Here is a 14,291-nt window from a genome sequence, read left to right on the forward strand (position 1 = left end):
CGCTACGCGGTGAAACTCGACTTCCAGGACAAGCGCTCCGTAATTTCTTTACTCCAGGTCCGCTACCTGGTGAAACACGACTTTCAGGACACGCGCTCCGTAGTTTTTGCGCTCAAGGTCCACTACCTGCAGGAACTCGACTTCCAGAACAAGCGCTCCGTAGTTTTAGCTGTCCAGGTACTTGACCTGATGACTTTTGACCTCCGGGAGTAATTTTGCGTAGTTTCGGCTGTACAGGTTCGTGACCTCGTGACTTTTGACAAAGCACTGTGTAGCTTCTGCGCGGGTCCGCTACGCGGTGAAACTCGACTTCCAGGATAAGCGCTCCGTGGTTCCTGGTTCATGTTTACAATAAATTATTTCAATTCGTTTTTCGCGCAAGCCCAAATTCAGTAGCTGTCAGTGCGCTAATAAAATTTCTATAACTTTATAATCTTCTCATAATCTTTTTGGTAAAATATGTCGATAAAAAAATTATATTAAACCTTACACATTATTTTTGATTTGTTCTCATGCTGAAAATATTTATTAGTATTCGAGGTATAACTCGAGGTGGTTGGCGGTGGTCGTTGGGGGTGGTTAGGAGCGGTTGCGGGTAATCGAGGTGATTCAGGAAGGCGGACGAGGATTTGTGCTCGGTGAGTAAAACACTTTTATAATATTTGATGGCAATTGTAATTATATTTCGTCTGAAGTATTACAAACTTGTCACGTTTACAATAAATTATTTCAATTCGTTTTTCGTGCAAGCACATATTCGGTAGCTATGAATAATCTTGTACAATTCATTATATTATCAATTAGTTAATTAATATTCTTATAATATTTAATGGCAATTGTCATTATATTTCATCCGAAATATTACAAACTTGTCACGTTTACAATAAATTATTTCAATTCGTTTATCGTGCAAGCACATATTCGGTGGCTATGAATAATCTTGTACAATTTGTTATATTATTAATTAATTAATTAATATTCTTATAATATTTAATGGCAATTGTAATTATATTTCATCTGAAATATTACAAACTTGTCACGTTTACAATAAATTATTTCAATTCGTTTTTCGTGCAAGCACATATTCGGTAGCTATGAATAATCTTGTACAATTTATTATATTATTCATTAATTAATTAATATTCTTATAATATTTAATGGCAATTGTAATTATATTTCATCTGAAATATTACAAACTTGTCACGTTTACAATAAATTATTTCAATTCGTTTTTCGTGCAAGCACATATTCAGTAGCTATGAATAATCTTGTACAATTCAGTATATTATCAATTAGTTAATTAATATTCTCATAATATTTAATGGCAATTGTCATTATATTTCATCCGAAATATTACAAACTTGTCACGTTTACAATAAATTATTTCAATTCGTTTATCGTGCAAGCACATATTCGGTGGCTATGAATAATCTTATACAATTTATTATATTATTAATTGATTAATTAATTACAATAATCCTTACACAATATTTTTGATGTGTTCCTATACTAAGAATATTCATTACTATTCCAGGTATAACCCGAGGTGGTCGGAGGTGGACGAGGAAGAGGACGAGCTGGCCGAGGAGGAGGACCAGCTGGACGAGGAGGAGGACGTGGTGGACGAGGAGGAGGCGGGCAGGGAGGGGAAAGGGAAGGGAAGGGGCGGGGACGGGGACGGGGACGGGGAGGGGAAGGGGAGGGGAGGGGGAAGGGCAGGGGGAGGGGGAGGGGGAAGGGCAGGGGGAGGGGGAGGGATGGAGGGAGGGCGGGTGGGAGGGAGAGGGGAAGGGGGTGGGGGCGGGAGGGAGGGAGGGAGGGCGGGTGGGAGGGCGGGTGGAAGGGAGGGAGGGAGGGAGTGGAGGACGGATGTCGATGCGAGCCCGTTGGAGTTAATAGAGCAGTACACCCCCCCCCCCCCCCCCCCCCCGCCCGCCCTCCCTCCCTCACTCCCTCCCTCCCTCCCTCCCGCCCCTCCCCCCCACCCCTCGCCCTCCCACCCTCCCGCCCGCCCTCCGTCCCTCCCACCCGCCCTCCCTCCCTCCTCCCCTCCCCCTGCCCTTCCCCCTCCCCCTCCCCTTCCCCCTCCCCTCCCCTTCCTCTCCCCGTCCCCGTCCCCCTCCCCGCCCCTTCCCTTCCCCCCCCCTGCCCGCCTCCTCCTCGTCCACCTCGTCCTCCTCCTCGTCCAGCTGGTCCTCCTCCTCGGCCAGCTCGTCCTCTTCCTCGTCCACCTCCGACCACCTCGGGTTATACCTGGAATAGTAATGAATATTCTTAGTATAGGAACACATCAAAAATATTGTGTAAGGATTATTGTAATTAATTAATCAATTAATAATATAATAAATTGTATAAGATTATTCATAGCCACCGAATATGTGCTTGCACGATAAACGAATTGAAATAATTTATTGTAAACGTGACAAGTTTGTAATATTTCGGATGAAATATAATGACAATTGCCATTAAATATTATGAGAATATTAATTAACTAATTGATAATATACTGAATTGTACAAGATTATTCATAGCTACTGAATATGTGCTTGCACGAAAAACGAATTGAAATAATTTATTGTAAACGTGACAAGTTTGTAATATTTCGGATGAAATATAATTACAATTGCCATTAAATATTATAAGAATATTAATTAATTAATGAATAATATAATAAATTGTACAAGATTATTCATAGCTACCGAATATGTGCTTGCACGAAAAACGAATTGAAATAATTTATTGTAAACGTGACAAGTTTGTAATATTTCAGATGAAATATAATTACAATTGCCATTAAATATTATAAGAATATTAATTAATTAATTAATAATATAATAAATTGTACAAGATTATTCATAGCCACCGAATATGTGCTTGCACGATAAACGAATTGAAATAATTTATTGTAAACGTGACAAGTTTGTAATATTTCGGATGAAATATAATGACAATTGCCATTAAATATTATGAGAATATTAATTAACTAATTGATAATATACTGAATTGTACAAGATTATTCATAGCTACTGAATATGTGCTTGCACGAAAAACGAATTGAAATAATTTATTGTAAACGTGACAAGTTTGTAATATTTCAGATGAAATATAATTACAATTGCCATTAAATATTATAAGAATATTAATTAATTAATGAATAATATAATAAATTGTACAAGATTATTCATAGCTACCGAATATGTGCTTGCACGAAAAACGAATTGAAATAATTTATTGTAAACGTGACAAGTTTGTAATACTTCAGATGAAATATAATTACAATTGCCATCAAATATTATAAAAGTGTTTTACTCACCGAGCACAAATCCTCGTCCGCCTTCCTGAATCACCTCGATTACCCGCAACCGCTCCTAACCACCCCCAACGACCACCGCCAACCACCTCGAGTTATACCTCGAATACTAATAAATATTTTCAGCATGAGAACAAATCAAAAATAATGTGTAAGGTTTAATATAATTTTTTTATCGACATATTTTACCAAAAAGATTATGAGAAGATTATAAAGTTATAGAAATTTTATTAGCGCACTGACAGCTACTGAATTTGGGCTTGCGCGAAAAACGAATTGAAATAATTTATTGTAAACATGAACCAGGAACCACGGAGCGCTTATCCTGGAAGTCGAGTTTCACCGCGTAGCGGACCCGCGCAGAAGCTACACAGTGCTTTGTCAAAAGTCACGAGGTCACGAACCTGTACAGCCGAAACTACGCAAAATTACTCCCGGAGGTCAAAAGTCATCAGGTCAAGTACCTGGACAGCTAAAACTACGGAGCGCTTGTTCTGGAAGTCGAGTTCCTGCAGGTAGTGGACCTTGAGCGCAAAAACTACGGAGCGCGTGTCCTGAAAGTCGTGTTTCACCAGGTAGCGGACCTGGAGTAAAGAAATTACGGAGCGCTTGTCCTGGAAGTCGAGTTTCACCGCGTAGCGGACCCGAGGCGCGGGATCGGGGAGGTTGAGAACCCGGTACTCGAAATACGTAGCGGACCCGAAGCGCGGGATCCGGGAGGTTGAGAACCCGGTACTCGAAATTTGCGGAGCGCGACTCTCATACGTCCGCTCTACTGCGCGGTTGTTTCCCGACTGAGGAATTCGGCTAGCTGATTTTGAATTGGTGACGTCACTTTCTGAACGTCCGACATCCAAACTATGGTTTCGAACTTTGATACTATGTATGACGATGTATGATGTATGATGTACGATGTATGATGTATGGTGTACGATGTATGATGATATGATATGATGTATAATGCTTTTAGTTTTCACGTTTCATACAAGAAATACACACTTCGTCTCTCCTGCCGATTCCAGACTCAAGCGGCCATGCCCTTCGATGGTCAGCCGTTGACTGAAGATATATTCTTCAGTGAACGGCTCGGCTGATAACGCTGCCGTTCTGCGACAGTTGGATGATGAAAAATTTCGCTCGTATCTTTCAAATGTGTGTTAAAATACACTCGAAGTGTTAAGAAGCGTCGTTCTTTCTCTCCCTATCACCTTTCTAGGTCTTTAAATCACTACGCAGCGTTAAATACTGTCTCATATACGAAGCATCCGTTTCATCTCGTTCAAAATTAGCGCATCCGTGATGCATTACAGTTACTCCGAATTTTTTCCCATCCGAATACTTTTCGAAAAACAATTCTGCTCCTCCACCCAACGCAGATACTTCACTTGCGACCAGCTAAAACAACGTTTCGATTCTATGCCTATGAAAATTCAAGATCGAGAGAGCAAATGAAAAGTTGTTGGAATAATTATGAATACTAATGTCATGGAATACATCGAGCGCGCGTCGAATAGAATCCCATTTCGAAACGAATAATTCTTCTCTTTTCATATCATAGCTAATCTAGTAATATAGGTAAATAGGATGGTTGGAGGTGTTCGGAAATGGTAGGACATTTCAAAAGTTAAAGTCGACGATGATCCGGTGCATCAATTTTGTCGTTACAGATTTTCTTTTCCCATGAGGCATAGAGTATTCAACAACGATAATGCAGTCCTTAAAATTCATCATTCATCTCTGTCTGGAAAGCTAACTCGCAAGGCGTGGTATTCTATTCTATTTGCATTATTAGAAAAATACCCGTACTCTACATACACTGTTTCTAATCTTTTCCTACATTTGGTTCAATCCCCATGCTTCCACAGCACGATTAGTCGGAAATGTTTTTGATTATCCATAATAAAATAAAAGAAGTAACAAAGCTTAAATTTATTGTTGAAGCTCTAATGAATACATCAAACTGCGGTCGAATCAATTCATTTATTATTTGCACATGACCTCTGTATATTTGACAAATTATTCCTAAATACATTGAAACATATGTATTTATAATGAAATATCATGCAATGGGCTGTGTAAACTATAAACTATAATTTCTATCGAATAGCTGCTTTTATGTCAACAAGGCTTTGAGACTCAGTTCAGTTCGTCCTCCTCCTCGTCCACCTCCGACCACCTCCAACAATCGCCAACCACCTCGAACAACCACCGATGACCACCTCGGGTTGTACCTGGAATAGCAATAAATATTTTCAGTATCAGAACACATCAAAAATATTATGTGAGGATTAATATTTGAAAAGTGCTGGAATCAATTTTTTCTGGCACTATTCGGACGCAATTTTGCAAGACAAATCGATTAAGCGCAGTCCCGATACGCTGCGAGCAGCGGATAAAAATTTACAGCCAAAAAACGAGAACCTGTGTTTTCCACATTTTTCAGCAGGTGCTTTTTCCTTCGCAATCACTCTCCTGTTGATCCCACGCTCTTTTCGCTGCGTTTTCTGAGTTCCTGGGGGTCCAATTAGTCGGGAAAGCGTCATTTAAATCGAATCTGAGACCAAAAATTTTCGCCTCCAAAAATGAAGAAAAAGTAAGGCTAACCCCTTTGCATTTTTGGCGAAAATTTTCCCGATTTCGAAAAATGCTGGAATAAATTCTTTCTGGCACTATTCCGACGTAGTTTTGCGAGAGAAATCGATTAAGCGCAGTCCCGATACGCTGCGAGCAGCGGATCACAAGTTACAGCCAAGAAACCAAAACCTGTTGTTACGTTGGGGTGAGAGTGTACTGAGCGGTGGTAGGTAATGAATAATTGAATAATCAAGGTTGCTCCCTCGTAATGACAATGAATAGAAATTAAAACTAAGAAAAAACCTACCTTTCGATAAGCCGGTAATTTGTAGGATCGTGTTGCTATAGTCCTGTACAGGTCTGTGAGGTTTGTTCAAATTGTTGCGGCAATTTTATCATAATGAAAATGGGAAAAAGGTTGTTCAAAATAAATGGTTCAATATGATTCAACTGGTAAAAGATAAAGTATATTCTGTACGATTTGGTGATTGCAATGTCTGATAACAATGAATGGTGATAATGACATAAAAGCCGAAAGTAGCATTTTATAAAGTGTTTGAGTTTATATAACAATCCACGCCGACGGACGAATTCATATTCAAATACAGAGAAGCTGCAGAATCACTAAATTTGACCGTTTGCGTGTTTGAGCAAATCGTGTGTAATTGCATTCTAAATGATATTATTGTTTGATACCAAGAACATCTATCCTGAATGATGGTTATAACTAGCTGGTCGTGATTACTGTATTGTATCTCTCTTTTTAGATTATCTTAAATTAATTATATTTCCTGTTGTTAATTCTTGTTGCTTAAATCTTGGAAACAATACGTATGATTTAATTGAGGGTAGTGAAGCTCGCCACCAATTCTAGACTTGCTTTTAAATGGATATGGCAGAAGAAAATTTTGATTACAAAGGTGAAAACAAGAATTCTTTCAATGTCGAAGATTAGCACTCGGATTGACTTATCTTTAGATGTGTAGTTCGAGCGAGATTGAGAGCCGTCGAAACGTGTCGGTTGGCGTCAGTAGAATTCTGGATCAGGGCCTCACCTCAAGTTCGGAAGAGTTGATGAATCGAACGATGTTGAACGTCGGGTACTTAGTCTTTGTGGATTTAGAATGATACTTTACTAACGAAAGCTATGGTTGAAAGTGTCAATTTGTTGATTTTGATATATGTTAAAAGTGATTCCAAAGATTATTTATCAAAAATGATAATGTAGTTATTATTATAAGTACTTCAAATTACCTGATTCGGTTGAATCAGGGCCGAACTCAATTTAATTACGGAAAACGGAATGGCATAAAAATGTCTATTCTCGAAATGATGAGATTTAGTAAAGCACAAAAAAGATGGAAACGTAGAAGATAGTGAGTCTTTTGCAGCTAACAGAATAACTGAATGCTCGAATTTGACGAATTAGCGTGAGATTTTAGGCCGGTCATAACTAAGATTTTTCGAACGCTACTATTGCTCAAGAAGGGCTAATACGGGTTGACGTCCACGCACCTCGCGACTTAACAGACGAAAGACGCGGCTTTTTGGGCCTGAGGGTCCAAGGAGCTGCAGTTGTAATAAGTTATAACGGTAATTAGCCAATAAGGTGCGAGGGCGACCTCCCGGTGCCCGAATTCACATGGTCAGCGTTACTTCACGGTCTTCGACGGTGTTCCGACGATTCTCAATCTCCTCGGTGACATATTAAAAATATGAACAAGAGATATTTACATACAATGTTCACACATTCATCCGTACATCTTAATAAGTAATCTATTTTAATTTAGTTCACAATGGATGAATAGTTTATGCTAAATATCAATGATAATTTTGCCTTAAAAAGAGAGGTATTATTAGGCTGAGCTCCGCTGTTACTAGCTCAGCAGTCTCCTACCTCAGTTCTTGGTACCAGTTATAAGAAACAATTTTGAACCTTATACTAGGGATCATTGTTGATCTCTACGTGACTTTTGCCAGGAGGGGTGAAACTCGTCGTTATTAGAATATGAGATTTTGATGAAATAATATCTGTGCATTGAAAAAATTAGAGAAATGAAATGAAATAGAATTTTAAAAAAGGTACGCCAAGGCTGTACGTCGGGGCGTAACACTGTGTTTTCGACATTTTTCAGCAGGTGCTTTTTCCTTCGTAACTTCTTGCCTGTCGATCCCACGCTCTTTTCGCTGCGTTTTCTGAGCTCCTGGGGGTCCAATTTGTCAGGAAATGGTCATTCGAATCGGATCTGAGACCACAAATTTTTGGCTCAAGAAATGAAGAAAAAAGTAAGGCTAACCCCTTTGCATTTTTGGCGAAAATTTTCGCGATTTCGAAAAGTGCTGGAATAAATTCTTTCTGGCACTATTCCGACGTAATTTTGTGAGACAAATCGATTAAGCGCAGTCTCGATACGCTGCGAGCAGCAGATCAAAAGTTACAGTCAAAAAACCAGAACCTGTGTTTTCGAAATTTTTCAGCAGGTGCTTTTTCCTTCGTAACTTCTTGCCTATTGATCCCACGCTCTTTTCGCTGCGTTTTCTGAGCTCCTGGGGGTCCAATTAGTCAGGAAAGGGTCATTTGAAAAAAAAACCTAACCTACCCTACCCTACCCTACCCCACCCCACCCCACCCTACTGTACCCTACCCTACGCTTCCTACCTACCCACGTTTCGCCTACTTTTGATCCTACTCCTACTCCTGATCCTACTCCCAATTCTACTCCTACTTCTACTGCTACTGCATTAAATATTATGAAAATTTTATACTCACAGTGCTCAAGTTCTCGTCCTCCTCGTCGTCCACCTCGATCACCCGCAATCACCTCCGACCACCTCCAACGACCACTGCTGACCACCTCGGGTCATACCTCGAATACCTATAAATATTTCAAGTATTAGAACTCATCAAAAATATTGTGTAAGGATTAATATAATTTTTGTCATTGTCACATTTCACCGAGAAGTTCATGAGAAAATTATAAAAAATTATTGGACTTTTATTAGCGCATTGATAGCTGCTGAATTTGAGCTTGCGCGAAAAATGAATGGAAATAATTTATCGTATACGTGATAAGTTTAAAAAATTAAAGATGAAATATAATATCAATTGCCATTAAATATTATAAAAATGTTATACTCACAGTTCACAAATCCTCCTCCTCCTCGTCCTCTGCTTCGTTCACCTCGATCACCCGCAACCACCGCTAACCACCTCGGGTTATGAGGTATAACTTATAAATGTTTCCAGTATTAGAACACATCAGAAGTATTTTGTAAGGAATAACATAATTTTTTTATTAGCACATTTCACCAAGAAGATTATGAGAAAATTATAAATAATTATAGAAATTTTATCGGCGCATTGATAGCTACTGAATTTGGGCTTGCGCGAAAAATGAATGGAAATAATTTATTGTATGCGTGACAAGTTTGAAAAATTAAAAATAAAATATAACATCAATTGCCATTAAATATTTTAAAAATGTTATACTCACAGCGCACAAATCCTCGTCCTCCTCGTCCACCTCGATCACCCGCAACCACTCCTAAAAACCTCCGACCACCTCCAACCACCTCGGGTTATACCTCGAATACCAATAAATATTTCCAGTATTTAAAACACATCAAAAATATCGTGTATAGATCAATATAATTTTTCATTTACACATTTCACCGAGAACATTTTTTATTAGCAAAGTCGAGTTTCACCAGGTAGCGGACCTGGAGCGCAGAAACTACGGAGCGCTTGCTCTGGAAGTCGAGTTTCATCAGGTAGCGGACCTGGAGCGTAGAAATCACGGAGCGCTTGTCCTGGAAGTCGAGTTGCACCAGGAAGCGGACCCGGAGCGCATAATCCAGGAAGTAGAGAATCCGGTACTCGAAATCTACGGAGCGCGATTCTCATACGTCCGCTCTACTGCGCGTTCGTTTCCAGACTGAGAAATTTGGCTAGCCGAGTTTAGATCGATGACGTCAAAGGAAAAAAAATTGGGTGACGTCAGTTTCTGAATATCCGAACATCCGAAACATCCAGTCTTTGGTTTCGAACTTTAATACTATGTATGATGTATGATGTATGATGATGTATGATGTACGATGTATGATGTATGATGTATAAGGTATGATGATATGATATGATGTATAATGATTTTAGTTTTTACATTTCAGACAACAAATTCGCACTGTATCTTTCCTGCCCATTCCAGATTCAAGCGGCCAGGCCCTTCGATGGTCAGCCGTTGACTAAAGAGATGTTTTCTAGTCAACCGGTCAGCTAATAACGCTGCCGTTCTGCGACAGTTGGATGATAAAAATGTTTGCTTCCACCTTTCAAATGTGAGTTAAAATACACTGAACATTTCAAGAAGCTTCGTTCTATCTCTCTACCAAAAAAAAAAAAAAAAATCGCCCACAATCACCTTCTTAGGTCTTTAAATCAGGACACTGAGTTAAATACTGTCTCATATACGGAGCATCCATTTCATCTAGATCAAAATTATCGCATCCGTGATGTATCACAGTCATTCTGAATTTTTTTCCATACGAACACTTTTCGAAAAACAATTCTGCTTCTGTACCCAACGTAGAGTCTTCACTTGCGACTAGCTGAAACAGCGTTTCGATTCTATGCCTACGACAAATCAAGATCGAGAGAGCAAATGAAATGTTGTTAGAATAATTATGAATATCAATGTTATAGAATACATGGAGGAACAGGGGGTCGAAGAGGACGGAAGTGGTCTGCGGAGGTTGGTGGCGGTAGGGGGTGTTAGGGGGTGGTCGGAGGTGTTCGGAAATGGTAGAAGGCGGTGGGAGGTGTCGGGAGGTGTATGGTGGTCTTGAAAGTGATCGGAGGTGGTCGAAGACGACGAGGAGGACGAAGGTACTCGGCGGCGGGAGGAGGTGGTTGACGAAGGTTGGCGGTGCTCGGTGGTTGTTAGGGTGGTTGGCGTTGGACGCGGTTACGCGTCTTCTCATGGGGATGATCGAGCTGATCGACATTTTTAAGTCGCAGTCAAGTAGTCTTACGCACTCACTTTGTAGAGACTCAATCTCAAGCTTCCATACCGACACTACTTTGGTTACTACGGCTACGAATGTCGGTGCGAGCTCGTTAGGTAGATTCGATAGAGCAGAACCCTCCTACGCTTCCAGGCCCACCTGGGCCCACTTGCCCACCGAAAACTGGTCACAGAAATTTACCCAGGGGTATCCGTCTTTATATTGTTCAGTCAACGCCACGTATTTCACAAACAATTTTTATCTTTAAATCTCCCGCGCATAAAGTTGGTTGTGGCCCTGTAAAATGGCTGCCGCACGCTCAGAATATAAGTCTATGGCTCAAAATCACTCACACAGCGCATGCGCTTAATCACTCGCAAGCTATCGATGGCTCTGGTAGGATTTTCAAAGTTGTGACATAACCTTTTTTGAGAGTCGAGTGTGACCGGAGCAATAATGGTGAGAATCATTAATTAGTACTAAGAAAATATTGTAGAAAGTATGACCTGCTAGCACTTTGCCTAACCTGATGTCTTGAACATATAAACCCTCTGGAGAAAAATCGTTCAATACCAGGACCGCCTAACCTGAAACTTGAAGTACAGGAATAAAATTGTAGCTCCTCGATTGTTATCTGCTGGACATCGTTTGTGTTCTCAAAAGATCAAAAAAGTTCAAATCAGTTTAAGTAACGTAACATAGATCGAATTTATTTGGATTTTTCAATTGCAGCATGGTCGAGTGAAAGTCCGCACTACTGCGGAGCAGGAGGAATTGAAGAAAATAGAAAGGGCCAAGAAGGTTGTTCAATACAGAGCTGGGATTGACTTGATATTTAAAAAGGTTTAATCATATTTTTCACACTTGCTTACATTCAAGTGAACACACCTTTTCCTGAAGCTTTGGGTTTGTTTTCAAGCATCCAGAGAGTATTTAATTTGTAATCGTGAAGAGTTGAGAATTCAAATTTACATCAGTCTTCTCGTATTGTAATTTTTTTCACTGGTCGTCTCAGCTTGCATTTGTTTCCAATGATTTTTAAAGCGGCAAGGAAGAATAGCAGCCCACTCGATAGTGAATGCGTTTTACTACTCGCATCCTATAAATATTTCTTACAATACTCATCCAAAATTTACTTATATTAGAGAAAAGAAGGGATATGGGATGATGAAATATTCCTTATGAGTGAGCAAATGGTTCTGAAAAATCCTGACATCTATACTCTGTGGAATGTACGCAGAGAAGCTTTTGGTGGAATAAAATGGTAAATTCTATTTCCAATTTGAAAGACTACCAACGTCTTTATAGAAATAGTTATAAATAAATGAATAATAATAATAGTATATTGCATCATGATTAATCTTTCAGGAGTCAAGAAGATTACGTAGAACAATTGAAGAAGGAATTAATATTAACTGAGCACTGCTTACGGGCTAATCCAAAGTCTTATAGCGTATGGCATCAGAGATGTTGGGTGAACGATCATTTACCCGAACCAGACTGGGCAACGGAACTATCACTGTGTGCGAAGTGCTTGAATTTGGATGAGAGAAATTGTGGGTCTATGATACAGTCATAAAAATTAGTGGGTTATTATTTAAAAAATATTTTCCATTTAATTATTTATTTGTTTCTGTTCCAGTTCACTGCTGGGACTACAGGCAGTACGTTGTAAAAAAGGCTGGCATACCAGAGGATGAGGAGTTCAAGTTTTCGACAACGAAAATAGAAACTAATTTCTCCAATTACTCGTCGTGGCACTATCGTAGTCTAATATTGCCAAAAATGTTTCCGGATGAAAACGGAGAGCTACCTATTAGGGAGGATAAACACATTGAAGGTGAATATTTCAGCACCTTGATAATTTCCAATGTACTCAAATACACTTAACGAACATAGCATATATTTTATGTTTCCAGAACTTGATCTTGTAATGAACGCCACCTTCACTGATCCAAATGATACCAGTGCCTGGTTTTATCAAAGATGGCTTCTGAATACCAGGTCAACATCAAATAAAACTGTATGGGGAATAAGAATGAATGAAGCCAGAATAGTTATTGCTTTTAATAAGGAAGTGTCATTGAACAAGAGTAACACCCAACTCAAAGTAGACGAAAATTTGATCGACACAGAGTTCAGATCTTGTAATGCTAAAAACTACACTTCTGTGTGGATTGCAACTTTCCCTGAAAATGGGGTAAACTTGAAGAGGAATAGTGTCGTTGGGGTGTTGCACGACGGAGTTGATTACCAGCTTAACTGGTCCTTGAATGATCAGGCTTGGGCTTATAAAAGTGAATTGCCATGCAATCAGGAGCACAACGTCAAACACTTGAGTACACAGTTGGAGAATTACAAACAACTTGCAGAAATAGAACCAGATAATAAATGGGCATTGCTGACAGGTATAATTCTCATGAAGAACATTGATGCTGTTAAATATCATGCCACTATTTTGAACGACTTGGATACCTTAATTCGAATTGATAAAAAGCGATCTCAATACTACAAAGATTTGCGTGAGTTTCACTTTTACTGAATTACAGTAATTCAATGCAGATTATTTCTACTCCAAAGGTATAAAAACTTATGTTACCATTTCAGGAAGCAAATACGTAATAGAATTTATGATACGTCATATTTTCGCGGACAAACGGATCGAATGTGAAATTTCTCAGATCGTTCTACCGTGTATGAATCTTACGACACTTTGGATGGAGCGGTACATGAGCTTTATGGAGCAAATAAATCTAGCTGGTAATCAATTGGGTGATTCGCTACAGAAACTTTGCGCTTTGCAGTCATGTGTGAAGCTGTCTTTGTCAAGTAACGGTATAAAATCACTGCAGCGATTCCCAACGTTGGAATCGCTCAGGTTTTTGTCATTGCGGGACAATAAGTTGTCTAGGCTAGATGAGATACTGGATTTAGTTAAACGAAATAACTTGACTGAGCTCGATATACGTGACAATCCTGTTTCTAATGCAACTGACATTCTCACACAGTTGACCATGATTTCACCTGAACTCAAAGTGTTTTTAACTAGTCAACCAGGCTCAAACATTGATTCTTCATCATGAGTTTGATTCTTCTGATACATTTTGTAAATACTGAGTCTAATGAACTATGAAGACGTAGAAGCAACAAACGAAATTTTGCATATGCAATGAAATTTTGTACTTGATATTAATCGTGTTTGCAAATTCTTCAATCATGCTTATTGCTACGTATTTGATTCTGTTGTACGCACAGACATTCGTCCCGTACAGTGCTGTAAATACTGTATGAATGATGGATGGTATAATTAGGTATGTGTTTGGAAGCACACAACACCAGTTTCGAATAAATATTCACATTCCTAGATAATGTTAATCATTATTTCCACCTCATCTTATGTCATCAC

At 39.3% G+C, this 14,291-nt stretch overlaps 1 protein-coding gene and 1 long non-coding RNA gene across 3 annotated transcripts; one reads left to right on the forward strand and one right to left on the reverse strand.

Moving 5' to 3' along the window:
* Window positions 1–5,280: 5,280 nt before the first annotated feature.
* On the reverse strand, window positions 5,281–9,805 carry LOC124211658 (uncharacterized). The gene is made up of 3 exons (XR_006881496.2): window positions 9,379–9,805; window positions 8,655–8,751; window positions 5,281–5,541 (listed from the first exon to the last, which is right to left on the reverse strand). It is a non-coding gene; the product is annotated as an uncharacterized lncRNA (long non-coding RNA).
* Window positions 9,806–11,260: 1,455 nt separating this feature from the next.
* Window positions 11,261–14,254, forward strand: RabGGTa (Rab geranylgeranyltransferase subunit alpha). 2 transcript variants are annotated; one of them, XM_046611733.2, is made up of 7 exons: window positions 11,261–11,344; window positions 11,618–11,728; window positions 12,031–12,149; window positions 12,254–12,441; window positions 12,528–12,725; window positions 12,805–13,407; window positions 13,493–14,254. In XM_046611733.2, the coding sequence occupies exons 1-7, from the start codon at window positions 11,342–11,344 to the stop codon at window positions 13,966–13,968; spliced, it is 1,698 nt and encodes a 565-aa protein (XP_046467689.1). In that variant the 5' UTR covers window positions 11,261–11,341; the 3' UTR covers window positions 13,969–14,254. The 2 variants fall into 2 exon arrangements, with proteins under 2 accessions (XP_046467689.1, XP_046467690.1); XM_046611734.2 differs by lacking the exon at window positions 11,618–11,728 and having other exon boundaries at window positions 11,275–11,344.
* Window positions 14,255–14,291: the final 37 nt, after the last annotated feature.

Source organism: Neodiprion pinetum, chromosome 2 (genome assembly GCF_021155775.2).
Source record: "Neodiprion pinetum isolate iyNeoPine1 chromosome 2, iyNeoPine1.2, whole genome shotgun sequence".
Lineage (NCBI taxonomy): Eukaryota > Metazoa > Arthropoda > Insecta > Hymenoptera > Diprionidae > Neodiprion > Neodiprion pinetum.

Coding starts and splice junctions, on each gene's coding strand:
- RabGGTa (XM_046611733.2), top strand. Junction 11,729..12,030: donor TTGACTTGATATTTAAAAAG/GTTTAATCATAT, acceptor TACTTATATTAG/AGAAAAGAAGGGATATGGGA. Junction 12,442..12,527: donor GAATTTGGATGAGAGAAATT/GTGGGTCTATGA, acceptor TTTCTGTTCCAG/TTCACTGCTGGGACTACAGG.